General features: G+C 49.2%; 1 protein-coding gene and 1 long non-coding RNA gene across 2 annotated transcripts in view; one reads left to right on the forward strand and one right to left on the reverse strand.

Moving 5' to 3' along the window:
- The window catches only part of LOC131384283 (uncharacterized), a 21042-nt gene extending 11978 nt beyond the window's left edge, over nucleotides 1–9064 (forward strand). Inside the window, exon 3 of the long non-coding RNA XR_009214964.1 lies at nucleotides 8973–9064. This is a non-coding gene — a long non-coding RNA (uncharacterized LOC131384283). The remainder of the gene's footprint in view (nucleotides 1–8972) is intronic.
- On the reverse strand, nucleotides 5540–6552 carry LOC116813121 (small ribosomal subunit protein uS2). The gene has a single exon (XM_032759411.2). The coding sequence runs from the start codon at nucleotides 6480–6482 to the stop codon at nucleotides 5595–5597; it is 888 nt and encodes a 295-aa protein (XP_032615302.1). The 5' UTR covers nucleotides 6483–6552; the 3' UTR covers nucleotides 5540–5594.
- Nucleotides 9065–14147: the final 5083 nt, after the last annotated feature.

Consider the following 14147-nt stretch of genomic DNA (forward strand, 5'->3'; position numbering starts at 1 on the left):
GCATGATGAAGATGTTCTAAAATAAATTGTGGTGATAGTTGCACAACTCTGTGACTAGACTAAAATCTATTGAATTGTACACTTTAAATAAATGAATTGTATAATATGTGTATTATATCTTAATAAAGCTGTTAAAGAAAGGTAGAGAGAGAGAGAAATAGAGGAATATTCCTGCTGTCCTGACACTTGATTGCCTTCCTAGAGTTCCCCATAAATGCCTCCTGCTCACGTGGGAGCGCTAAGAAATGAGAGACCAGCTGAAGTTTCCACCAAAACCTATATGTCAGCATCCCCCACACAAAAAGCAGACCCTGGGTCAGGTAATTCAATGAAAAGGCACAGGCTCTGCAGTGGCAGAAATGGTGGTTTGGCACTCAACATTCCTTCCTCCCTCCTAGTGTGGCTTCCTGGACTGCACAGACGGAAAGTGAAAAACTGCGTTTCCCAGACTCCCTTGCAGCTAGGGCTCTGGATGTGAATGTGGATCTGCTAATCTAGATACATTTGGGTGAGATTTGGAAGGTGGAAGAAAAGAGGTTAAAGGCTTTGTATCAAAGCCATTTCTGCAGCCGTATCAGCAGAAGTCTTAGGGTAAGGATTTGAAGCAACTTTTTTTTCTTGTTTTTGAGATGGAGTCTCACTCTGTTGCCCAGGCTGGAGTGCAATGGCACAATCTTGACTCACGGCAACCTCCACCTCCCAGGTTCAAGCAATTCTCCTGCCTCAGCCTCCCAAGTAGCTGGGATTACAGGCATCCACCACTACGTCCGGCTAATAAAGTTGTTTTTAAAAGTTGCTTCAGCCCAGGTGCAGTGGCTCATGCCTGTAATCCCAGCACTTTGGGAGGCTGAGGCAGGCAGATCACCTGAGGTCAGGAGTTCGAGACTAGCCTGGCCAACATTGCGAAACCCCATCTCTACTAAAAATGCAAAAATTAACCATACGTGGTGGAGGGCACCTGTAATCCCAGTTACTTGGGAGGTTGAGGCAGGAGAATCACTTGAACCCCAGAGGCAGAGGTTGCAGTGAGCAGAGATCGCACCACTGCACTCCAGCCTGGGCGACAAGAGCAAGATTCCATCTCAAAAAAACAAAACAAAACAAAACTTTAGTGGAGTATAATAGATATACAAAAAACTGCTCATATTTAATGTGTACGGCTTGATGGGTATGGCCATATGCATATGCCATCACTACATTCAAGGTAATAAACATATTCGTCACCTCCAAAGGCTTCTTTGTGCTGTTGTCGTTGTTGTTGTTGTTGTTTTGTGGTAAGAACACATAACATAAGATCTAGCCTCCTGACAAAAAAAAATTTCTTTTTGAGACAGAATCTCACTCTGTCTCCCAGGCTGGAGTGCAGTGGCACAATCATGGCTCACTGGAGCCTCGACCTCTTGGGCTCAAGAGATCCTCCCACCTCAGCCTCCCTAGTAGCTGGGATTACAGGCATGTGTCACCATGCCCAGTGGATTTTTTTTTTTTTCTTTTTCGAGATTGAGTTTCACTCTTGTCAGCCAGGCTGGAGTGCAGTGGCGCAATCTTGGCTCACTGCAACCTGCCACCTCTGCCTCCCGGGTTCAAGTGATTTTCCTGTCTCAGCCTCCCCAGTAGCTGGGATTACAGGCACCTGCCACCACACCCAGCTAATTTTGGTATTTTTAGTAGAGACGGGGTTTCACCACGTTCGCCAGGCTGATCTCGAACTTCTGACCTCAGGTGATTGACCCGCCTCGGCCTCCCAAGTGCTGGGATTATAGGCGTGAGTCACCGCAGTGATGCAATCATAACTCACTGTAACCTCGACCTCCTGGACTCAAATCGACCCTCCCGCTTCAGCCTCCCACAGTGCTAAGTTTACAGGTGTCAGCCACCACACCTGTTTTGTTTTGTTTTGTTTTGAGATAGGGTCTTGCTCTGTCATCCAGGTTGGAGTACAGCGATGCAATCACAGCATACTGCAACCTCAACCTCCCAGGCTCAAGCAATCCTCCCACCTCAGCCTCCTGCATAGCTGGGGCTGCAGGTATGTACCACCACTCCCAGCCAAGGTTAGTATTGAGAAGGTCAGGGGATCAGATTCTCAGAAAGCAGGTTCTGTGTCTTCCCCATCTGACCAGGGGTTCCCCTGGTTGAGTCCTGGTCTCACCTTGAGATGAGGAGGCCCCCACAGGGTGGGCTCTGTGCCTTCTATTAATATTAGATTGACCGGGCGTGGTGGCTCATGCCTGTAATCCCAGTACTTTGGGAGGCTAACGCAGGCGGATCACTTAAGATCAAGAGTTCAAGACCGGCCGGGCGCGGTGGCTCACGCTTGTAATCCCAGCACTTTGGGAGGCCGAGGCGGGCGGATCACGAGGTCAGGAGATCGAGACCACGGTGAAACCCCGTCTCTACTAAAAATACAAAAAATTAGCCGGGCGTGGTGGCGGGCGCCTGTAGTCCCAGCTACTCGGAGAGGCTGAGGCAGAAGAATGGCGTGAACCCGGGAGGCGGAGCTTGCAGTGAGCCGAGATTGCGCCACTGCACTCCAGCCTGGGTGACAGAGCAAGACTCTGTCTCAAAAAAAAAAAAAAAGAGTTCAAGACCAGCCTGGCCAACATGGTGAAACCCTGTCTCTACTAAAAATACAAAAATTAGCCAGGCGTGGTAGCAGGCACCTATAATCCCAGCTACTTGGGAGGCTGAGGCAGGAGAATCACTTGAACCTGGGGAACGGAGGTTGCAGTGAGCTGAGATTGTGCCACTTCACTCCAACCTGGGCGAAAGAGCGAAACTCCATATCAAAAAAAAAAAAAAAAAAAAGGCCGGGCGTGGTGGCTCACGCCTGTAATCCCAGCACTTTGGGAGGCCGAGGCGGGCAGATCACAAGGTCAGGAGATCGAGACCATCCTGGCTAACGTGGTCTAACCCCATCTATACTAAAAATACAAAAAATTAGCCGGGCATGGTGGTGGGCGCCTGTACTTGGGCCAGCTACTCGGGAGGCCGAGGTAGGAGAATGGCGTGAACCAGGAGGTGGAGGTTGCAGTGAGCCAAGATCATGCCTCCGCACTCCAGCCTGGGCGACAGAGTCAGATTCCATCTCAAAAAAAAAAAAAAAAAAAAAAAAAAATCATTTGCACCCATTACTTAACTCCTCCCAAGGAGAAGCCCTGAAGCTTAAGCTAAATCTACCTCTGTTCCACTCATTTCTGGAAGACAAGTTTTGAGTTTGATTACTTTGGAAAGGTCTCAGAGGTCTGCTGGCTCTCTGTCCTTGCCTTCTCTTTAAAAAAAAAAAGTGATTACCAGGAAAATTGCGCCTTGGGAAATGGAGGCCCCAGCCGTGTGTGTGCACGTGTGTGTGTGTGTGTGTGTCCACACGCATGGATTCTACAATTTAAAGGGTTAAACCTCCAACCAAAGCTGAATCCAGCTGTGCACAGGTTTCTCTGTTCATCCCTCTAAAGGGACCTTGATCTTTTCTGCTTCAAGATCTGTATAAATTGTTCCCTCTGCCTGAAACACATTCTAAACACACACACACACATACAAACACCCCCCCCCCCCCCGCCCCTTTGCCCCTTTTCCACATTTTCTTTGGTCAAGATTTAGGCATCTGTTAAGTCTCTGTTTCAGTTTCTGAGGAAAGCTTTTTTCTGATCTCCTTTCCCTGAAATTAAATCACTATAACTATTTTTTCACTGTAATCCTGCCCTGCTGGTGCCACAAGGCCTGGAACCTCATTTGTCTGTGTATCTATCTTGTTCATGCCTGTATTTTTCCAGTCTGTGGCATGGTGTCTGGCACATAGTGGCACTCAAACAAAGTTTCAATGTATGAATGAATGAATGAACAAAGGAACTTAGTGATGGTGGATGAGGAAAGGGGTCATGTGGGGTAAGGGTGTCCCCTGCTGGACATTGAGAGTACCCAGGACGTCCTCTCTGAGCTGGGAAGAATGACTTCCGGTCGTAAATTTCCTCCCCGAGGGGCAGCGTTGGGGAACCTCACCTTATGCCCAGACTCCTGATGCGTGCCTTCTTCTTACCTCTATCAGCCCCCACACCACTCTCCTCCCAGCCTTCAGAGCATCCGTCCCCACCCCCAGTGGCCTGGCCCATCCTCCCCCACGCTGCAGACCACGTCAGCTAAGCCGTGGAGCTCCACAGCGACTTCTGCATCCTCTCCACAATGAATATCCACCCCCTCTTAAACCTTTTGCTTTGCATAAGAATAGGCCCAGAGTCCTCCATCGATCCTCTTTCCCCCTCCTCCCAAATCAATCAATCAGTAGTGATTGGCTGGGGCACTGGGGTGGAGGTGGATGAGGAATGGTGGGTGAAGAGCACGGAAAGTTGGTGGGATGGGGGTGGGGTAGGTGAATGTGTTTCTGAAACAGGTTCCTGCTAAAAGTACGGCAGAACAGTGGATTTCTCTGGAAGGGAATAGTTGGTGAGAAGACACCTGGGATAGGTATTTAGAAAAAGGTGAATGAGGAATTCCTGACTACTGTCTTTTTTTTTTTTTTTTTTTTGAGATGGGAGTCTTGCTCTTGTTGCCGAGGCTAGAGTGCAATGGTGCAATCTTGGCTCACTGCCACCTCCGCCTCCCGGGCTCAAGTGATTCTCCTGCCTCAGTCTCCCAAATAGCTGGGATTACAGGTGCCTGCCACCACGCCCGGCTAATTTTTTGTATTTTTAGTAGAGATGGGGTTTCACCATGGTAGCCAGACTAGTCTCGAACTCCTGACCTCCGGTGATTCACCCGCCTCGGCCTCCCAAAGTTCTGGAATTATAGGAGTGAGCCACTGCACCCAGCCTCTGACTACTGTCTTGGCTGACAAAAGGGTAAAATACCTCGTTTATATAAAGTGTGAGCACAACGGGAGGAGAGGGGGTTCATAAAAGATTGGACTAAGAGGAACATGGTGAGGAACACGGGGGTTCTGTGAGGGGAGTCAGGGCTCAGTGCTAAGGACATGGAGGGAGTAGAGAGGGCAGGAGGAAGACTCTTGGCCAAGGGTAAAAAGGAGAAGTGGGTAGGGGTCAAGGAGAGATAGAGGTCACTTCTCTTCCAGTGAGGATGGGAAGAACCAGACCACACCTGTGACTCTCCATATGGTTGCCATCCCCGGCCCCTCCCCCAGTCATGCCCCAAAGTGGGGCTGGGGAAGAGTGACAGTTACTTAATGACCCTGAGTCCCACTAGCTCTTCTGGGCAGCCTATGGTCACTGGGGGGCCAAAGAGGACTGAAGCCAAAGTCCAAGTTATTGATCTCTGGCCCCAAAGGTCAGCTTCAGGGGCAGAGGGAGTGGTGTTGCCATGGTGGGAGCCTCGAGGGACCCCACAAGAGAGGGGCTGTGCTGCAGCCCAGCTTTCATGTCTGCATCCTTGGTGCCCCATGATTCTATACACACACACACACACACACACACACACACCCCTCTATCCTGTCTTGCTTGAAATTTCTGCCTGATGGGATGTCTCAGAATAGACTCTTGGGTGTCTAGCCTTTTTTTTTTTTTTTTTTTTTTTTTAAAAGAAACTGATGTTTATTTTCCATCGACCATTTTTCCATGTTGCTTAAGAGCCTATGCAAGAACAGCTTAAGACCAGTCAGTGGTTGCTCCTACCCATTCAGTGGCCTGAGCAGTGGGAGCTGCAGACCAGTCTTCCGTGGCAGGCTGAGCGCTCCAGTCTTCAGTAGGGAACTGCTGAATAGGCACAGAGGGCACCTGTACACCTTCAGACCAGTCTGCAACCTCAGGCTGAGTAGCAGTGAACTCAGGAGCTGGAGCAGTCCATTCACCCTGAAATTCCTCCTTGGTCACTGCCTTTTCAGCAGCAGCCTGCTCTTCTTTTTCAATCTCTTCAGGATCTCTGTAGAAGTAGAGATCAGGCATGACCTCCCATGGGTGTTCACGGGAAATGGTGCCACGCATGCGCAGAACTTCCCGAGCCAGCATCCACCACATCAAACCCACTGAGTGAGCTCCCTTGTTGTTGCACGGGATGGCAATGTCCACATAGCGCAGAGGAGAATCTGTGTTACACAGCGCGATGGTAGGTAGGTTAACATAAGATGCCTCCGTGAGAGGCTGGTGGTCAGCCCTGGGGTCAGTAACCACAAGAAGCCGTGGCTCCCGGAAGGCTGCCTGGATCTGGTTAGTGAAGGTTCCAGGAGTGAAGCGGCCAGCAATTGGAGTGGCTCCAGTGGCAGCAGCAAACTTCAGCACAGCCCTCTGGCCAGTATTCCTGGAGGATATAACACTGACATCAGCAGGGTTTTCAATGGCAACAATAGCACGAGCTGCCAGCAGAAGCTTCTCCCAGGTCCTCTTCAGATTTATGATATAGATGCCATCACTTTTCCTTTTATAGATGTACTGTTCCATCTGGAAGTCAAGATTGGTGCCACCTAAGTGGGTTCCTGCTGCAAGGAACTTAAGGACATCCTCCTCCTTCATTTGCAGGACATCAAGGGCTCCGGACATTGTGAAAGTTTCCCTTTAAGTTACGACGGGAATCCAGAACAACGCCGTATGGACCCCCCTACAGATACCGCGGAAAGCTTGGGTGTCTAGCCTTTGGGGTGTCTGGGGAGTATAAAAGGAGAGCCTTAGATGGAATTATTTATTTACTACTACCCCCGTCCCCAAGGCAAAGCCCTGGGGGCCCATGAACTCATTGGTGAATCCCATTAAAAAAAACACCAATCTGGTTATCAGGAAGAAAGGATGGCAACAATTTTTGCTGTGTGGTCTTGACAAAGCATTTACCTTCCATGAGTCTTAGTTCTGTTGTCTATAAATGAAGGGATTGAATCAAATGAGTTCTAAGTTCCCTTCTGGATAAGTGACCTAAGATTCTAAGGAATTAGAGGGGAGAGGGCTGACAGTAGGGGTTAGGAGTAAGAACTAGGTTAGGTTCAGGAGAGGGTAAAAACAAATTCTTGGACTTGGAAATAAAATCTGCATTCTAATTTTGGCCATTATTAACTGTGGAAACTGGGGCAATTCATGCATTTATTAATTCAACAAATATTTAATAAGCAATTATGTTATCCCAAGCTTTGTGCTGCATATTGACACAAGGAACAAAACATAGTCCCTGGCTTATGGGGTTTACATTGTAGTGGTCAGTGGGAAAGAGAGACAAATAAGCAAATATATGTAATACAGTGGGACAAATGCTCTGTCATAGATGTGTAGAGTGCTATAAAAAAATGGGAAAGGGGGCCAGGGGCTGGGACTCACACCTGTAATCCCAGGAATTTTGGGAGGCTGAGGCAGGGGGATCATCTGAGGTCAGGAGTTCGAGACCAGCCTGACCAACATGGTGAAACCTCGTCTCTACTAAAAATACAAAAATTAGCCAGTCATGGTGGCAGACGCCTGTAATCCCAGCTACTTGGGAGGCTGAGGCAGGAGAATTGCTTGAATCCAGGAGGCAGAGGTTGCAGTGAGCTGGTATCACACCACCACACTCCAGCCTGGGCAACAGAGCTAGACTCCATCTCAAAAAAAAACTGAAAAAAAAAAAAAAAAATGGGAAAGGGACTGGGAGCCATGGCTCACACCTATAATCCCAGTGCTTTGGGAGGCAGGAGGATTGGTTGAGGCCAGCAGTTCAAGGCCAACCTGGGCAAAATAAGGAGCCCTCATCTTTATAAAAACATGTTTTTAATTAAAAAAAAAAAAAAAAAAAACAGAGAATAGGGCCAGGCACGGTGGCTCACGCCTGTAATCCCAGCACTTTGGGAGGTCAAGGCAGGCAGATCACGTCAAGAGTCTGAGACCAGCCGGGCGCGGTGGCTCACGCTTGTAATCCCAGCACTTTGGGAGGCCGAGGCGGGCGGATCACGAGGTCAGGAGATCGAGACCACAGTGAAACCCCGTCTCTACTAAAAATACAAAAAATTAGCCGGTGGTGGTGGCGGGCGCCTGTAGTCCCAGCTACTCAGAGAGGCTGAGGCAGGAGAATGGCGTGAACCCGGGAGGCGGAGCTTGCAGTGAGCCCAGATTGCGCCACCGCACTCCAGCCTGGGTGACAGAGTGAGACTTCGTCTCAAAAAAAAAAAAAAAAGAGTCTGAGACCAGCCTGGCAAACATGGTGAAACCTCATCTCTACTAAAAATACAAAAATTAGCCAGCTGCGGTGGCGCATGCCTGTAATCCCAGCTACTCCGGTGGCTGGGGTGGGAGGATTGCTTGAACCCAGGAGGGTGCTCGCTTCGGCAGCACATATACTAAAATTGGAACCCAGGAGGAAGAGGCTGCAGTGAGCCGTGATCGCGCCACTGCCCTCCAGCCCGGGAGACAGAGCAAGACTCCGTCTCAAAAATAAAAATAAAAGAGAATTAATAGTGATCAGCAAAGTGAATGTAAGGGAAATGGTGCATCAGGCAGAGGGGTAATCATGGAGAAACCCTAAGGAGAAAGAGCGTCAAGCTACTGGAGGCCTTAGAGCGTGCATTGTGACAGAAGTGAGAAGGGGAAGGACAAGGAGTATAGTTGGCAGTAAGGCTGGTACTGGGGGCAGAGATCTGCCTCATCTGCAAAAATGTGATAACAATGTGCCCACCTTATCTCCCTCTTTTTCTGGTCGCCTTGTTTTCCAGGGTCTAGAGATATAATGAATGGGAAAATACTTTGTGGTCTGAAAAGCACTGTACAAAGTAGTACACAGACACTAGAAAAGAGATGTGGATCACTGAGGATCAAGCTGGGTAAATCTGGCTTTGGGCTAACTTCCACAAAAACAGTGGAAAATTAACCAAGATTGAGACACTGAGCCTTTAAAAACCTTAGGTCACAAAACTAGAGAAGATGAGGACTGGAGTTTGAACATAAAACATGACCCCAGAGTCTTTGCGAAAGAGGAAGGGGACTTGTTCTAAGGACCCCAGTGGATAGAAGCTATAGAGACTAGGTTGAATTCAATGGAAGAAATAACTTCTTATTTTTATTTATTTATTTTTTGAGGTGGAGTCTCACTCTGTTGCCCAGGCTGGAGGGCAGTGACACGATCTTGGCTCACTGCAACCTCCGCCTCCCAGGTTCAAGCAATTCTCCTGCCTCAGCCTCCCCAGTAGCTGGGATTACAGGTATGAGCCACCATGCTTGGCTAATTTTATTATTTATTTATTTATTTATTTATTTATTTATTTATTTATATTTTTAGTAGAGATGGGGTTTCACCATGTTGCTCAGGCTGGTCTCGAATTCCTGACCTCAGGCGGTCCCCCCGCCTCGGCCTCTCAAAGTGCTGGGATTACAGGTGTGAACCACTGCACCCGGGCAGAAGAAAGAACTTTCTAACAATCGCAACTATCTGTGGATGGGCAAGGCATTCACAGCAGTAAGTTCCCTGTTGCTGGAAGTTTGCAACCTGATCTGGACAATGGTTGGTGTCAAGCTTGGCGTATGGGAGAGGGTCAGCTGATCTGCAAGGTCTATTTGACTTTGAGAGGCTCTTTTCAGAACCTCACGATGCTGCTTGCATTCAGGAGAGGCTGGAACGGAAAATGGACAGCTCCATGCATCTGTCTTTCTGTCATCCTTCCTCCATGATGGCTGAACCACAGGGACCCAGTGATAAGAAGAGGGAAGGGACAGGCTCCTATCATTTGGAGGTCTTGAGTCCCGCATGGCTTCTTTTTTTTTTTTTTTTTTTAGACGCAGTATCGCTTTGTGGCCCAGCCTGGAGAGCAGTGGCGCGATCTCGGCTCACAGCCACCTCCACCTCCTGGGTTCACACCATTCTCCTGCCTCAGCTCCCGAGTAGCTGGGACTATAGGCTCCCTGCCACCACGCCTGGCTAATTTTTTGTATTTTTAGTAGAGACGGGGTTTCACCGTGTTAGCCAGGATGGTCTTGATCTCCTGACCTCGTGATCCGCCCGCCTTGGCCTCCCAAAGTGCTGGGATTACAGGCGTGAGCCACCGCGCCCAGCCAAGTCCCGCATGGTTTACACAGAGTTTGGTGTCATCTCAGATGCTATTGCTGAAATGCAGTCTGCCCTAGTGGTTAGGAGCATGAACTGCAGCATGGGACTGACCTGGATGGGTCACTTCCTGTCAGTTACTATGAGCAAATTGTTTAATCCCTGAGACTTTCCTTTCTCATTTAATTTTTTTTCTTATTTTTTTTAAGATGGAGTCTTGCTGTGTCGCCCAGGCTGGAGTGCAGTGGCGCAATCTCGGCTCACTGCAAGCTCCGCCTCCCGGGTTCACGCCATTCTCCTGCCTCAGCCTCTCCGAGTAGCTGGGACTACAGGCGCCCGCCACCACCCCCGGCTAATTTTTTTGTATTTTTAGTAGAGACGGGGTTTCACCGTGGTCTCGATCTCCTGACCTCGTGATCCGCCCGCCTCGGCCTCCCAAAGTGCTGGGATTACAAGCGGGAGCCACCGCGCCCGGCCTCCTTTCTCATTTTAAAAATGGAGACAATAGGCCGGGCGCGGTGTCTCACGCCTATAATCCCAGCACTCTGGGAACCCGAGGCGGGCAGATCCCGAGGTCAGGAGATCGAGACCATCCTGGCTAACACGGTGAAACCCTGTCTCCACTAAAAAATGCAAAAAAAATTACCCGGGCGTGGTGGCGGGCGCCTGTAGTCCCAGCTACTCCGGAGGCTGAGGCGGGAGAATGGCGTGAACCTGGGAGGCGGAGCTTGCAGTGAGCTGAGATCGCGCCACTGCCCTTCAGCCTGGGCGATAGAGCAAGACTCCGTCTCAAAAAAAAAAAAAAAAAAGCCGGGCGCGGTGGCTCACGCTTGTAATCCCAGCACTTTGGGAGGCCGAGGTGGGCGGATCACGAGGTCAGGAGATCGAGACCACAGTGAAACCCCGTCTCTACTAAAAATACAAAAAAATTAGCCGGGCGTGGTGGCGGGCGCCTGTAGTCCCAGCTACTCGGAGAGGCTGAGGCAGGAGAATGGCATGAACCCGGGAGGCGGAGCTTGCAGTGAGCCGAGATTGCGCCACTGCACTCCAGCCTGGGTGACGGAGCGAGACTCCATCTCAAAAAAAAAAAAAAAAAAAAAAAAGACAATAGGCCGGGGCGGGGTAGCTCACGCCTGTAATCCCAGCACTTTGGGAGGCTGAGGCAGGCGGATCACCTGAGGTTGGGAGTTTGAGACCAGCCTGACCAACACGGAGAAACCTTGTCTCTACCAAAAATACAAAATTAGCTGGGTGTGGTGGTGCAAGCCTGTAATCCCAGCTACTCGGGAGGCTGAGGGCAGGAGAATCGCTTGAACCCAGGAGGCAGAGGTTGCGGTGAGCCGAGATCATGCCATTGCACTCCAGCCTGGGCAACAAGAGTGAAACTCCATCTCAAGATAAGATAAGATAAAATAAAAATGGAGACAACAATTCCCACATCAGGAAGTTTTGCGGGGGGATTACATGAGCTAAGGTAGGGCCTAGGTTCAATGTCTGTCACATAGTAGGCACTCATACATTTTAGCTGTTAACATGCTGAAAACATTTACATTAGCCTACAGTTGGGCAAAATCATCTAACACAGAGCCCATTTTATTTATTTATTTATTTTTTGAGACAGAGTCTTGCTCTGTCGCCCAGGCTGGGGTGCAGTGGCGGATCTCCGCTCACTGCAAACTCCACCTTCCAGGTTCATGCCATTCTCCTGCCTCAGCCTCCCAGGTAGCTGGGACTACAGTCGCCCGCCACCACGCCTGGCTAATTTTTTGTATTTTTAGTAGAGACAGGGTTTCACTGTGTTAGCCAGGATGGTCTCAATCTCCTGACCTTGTGATCCACCCCCGCCTCAGCCTCCCAAAGTGCTGGGATTACAAGCGTGAGCCACCATGCCCGGCCATTCACAGAGCCCATTTTATAATAAAGTGTTGACTATCTCACTTAACTTATTGAATACTGGACTGAAAGTGAAAAACAGAATGATTGTACAGGTACTCAAAGTACAGTTTCTACTGAATATGTATCATTTTTGCTCCATCATAAAGTCAAAAAATGGTAGATTAAACCATCGTAAGTCAGGGAATATCTGTATTTTATTGTTATCACTTGCTGGGGAAATTTGAAGAAGTTATTCAAACACTCTGAACTTCAGTTTTCTCTTCTGTTGAACGGGGAGAGTAACACCTATCTCACAGGATAGTTGGAGGAAGCTGTGTCCAGCACATAGCAGAAGTTGACAGATGTTATTTTCTATACGATTTATTTATTTGAGACGGGGTCTCTCTTTGTCACCCAGGCTGGAGTGCAGTGGCACCATCTCGTCTCACTGCAACCTCCACCCCCCGGGCTCAAGAGATCCTCCCACCTCAGCCTCCTGAGTAGCAGGGACTATAGGCATGTGTCACCACCCCTGGCTAATTTTTTTTTTTTTTTTTTTTTTTTTTTTTTTGAGACGGAGTCTTGCTCTGTCGCCCAGGCTGGAGTGCAGTGGCGCGATCTCGGCTCACTGCAACCTCCGCCTCCCGGGTTCACGCCATTCTCCTGCCTCAGCCTCTCCGAGTAGCTGGGACTACAGGCTCCCGCCACCACGCCCGGCTAATTTTTTGTATTTTTGGTAGAGACGGGGTTTCACCGTGGTCTCGATCTCCTGACCTCGTGATCCGCCCGCCTCGGCCTCCCAAAGTGCTGGGATTACAAGCGTGAGCCACCGCGCCCGGCCTGCCCCTGGCTAATTTTTTAATTTTTTGTAGAGACAAGGTTTCACCATCTTGCCCGGGCTGGTCTCAAACTCCTGGACTCAAGTGATCTGCCTGCCTGGGCCTCCCAAAGTGTTGGGATTTCAGGCATGAGCCACTGCAGCCAGCCCACAGATGTTATTTTCTACTTTTGAGATGGAGTCTCGCTCTGTGGCCCAGGCTGGAGTGCAGTGGCACCATCTCGGCTCACTTCAAGCTCCGCCTCCTGGGTTCATGCCATTCTCCTGCCTCAGACTCCCAAGTAGCTGAGACTACAGGTGCCTGCCACCACACCTGGCTAATTTTTTTTTCTATTTTAAGTAGAGACGAGGTTTCACCGTGTTAGCCAGGGTGGTCCCGATCTGACCTCATGATCTGCCCTCCTTGGCCTCCCAAAGTGCTGGGATTACAGGTGTGAGCCACCGTGCCCGGCCACAAATGTTATTTTCAATCCTTACTCTAAAAGAAGAAAGTATGGGGCTGTGGGGAGCTGGGGGAGGGATAGCATTAGGAGAAATACTTAATGTAAATGACGAGTTGATGGGTGCAGCAAACAAACATGGCACATGTATACCTATGTAACAAACCTGCACGTTGTGCACATGTACGCTAGAACTTAAAGTATAATAAAAAATTTTAAAAAAGAAGAAGAAAGGATGGGAGTCAGGGGTACTTCAACACCTTTTGTCCTATTCTCCATCTGTAAAGGTCACAAATGCAGTGAGCACCAAGAGAGCGTAGAGATCATATATCCATTCTTCCCTTTGACAGATGGGAAACTGACGCCCAGAGAGGAAGAGATTTGCTCAAGGCCCCACACAGTGAGTTAGTGACAAAGCCGGGATTGGAAACCAGAACTTTCTTACCATACCATACCATTCTATCTCTATTATTGACAAAATGTTGAAAGAATGTATCATTGAAGATTGAATGAATGAAGTGAAGGTCTCTATATATGTTCCCAGGGACATGGAGGATTTGCTGATGTGGGAACCAAACTTTGCAGCAGTTGTTCCTCAGACAAACTGTTCTGGTGCAATCACTACTCACTGTATCCTCAACCTCCCAGACTCAGGTGACTCTCCCACCTTAGCCTCCTGAGTAGCTGGGACTACAAGCACATGCCACCATGCCCAGCTAATTTTTGTATTTTTTGTAGAGATGGGATTTCGCCATGTTGCCCAGGCTGATCTGGAACTCCTGGGCTCAAGTGATCCACCTGCCTCAGCCTCCCAAATTGCTAGGATTACAGGTGTGAGCCACCAAACCTGGCCACAAGCTGTTCTTTTTTTTTTTTTTTTTTTTTTTTTTGAGACGGAGTCTTGCTCTGTGCCCCAGGCTGGAGTGCAGTGGCGTGATCTCGGCTCACTGCAAGCTCCGCCTCCCGGGTTCACGCCATTCTCCTGCCTCAGCCTCCCGAGTAGCTGGGACTACAGGCGCCCGCCAACACACCCGGCTAATTTTTTTTTTTTTGTATTTTTA

The sequence above is a fragment of the Hylobates moloch genome, unplaced genomic scaffold (assembly GCF_009828535.3).
Source record: "Hylobates moloch isolate HMO894 unplaced genomic scaffold, HMol_V3 SCAFFOLD_9, whole genome shotgun sequence".
Classification (NCBI taxonomy): Eukaryota; Metazoa; Chordata; class Mammalia; order Primates; family Hylobatidae; genus Hylobates; species Hylobates moloch.

Coding starts and splice junctions, on each gene's coding strand:
- LOC116813121 (XM_032759411.2), bottom strand. CDS start 6,482: ATGTCCGGAGCCCTTGATGTCCTGCAAATGAAGGAGGAGGATGTCCTT.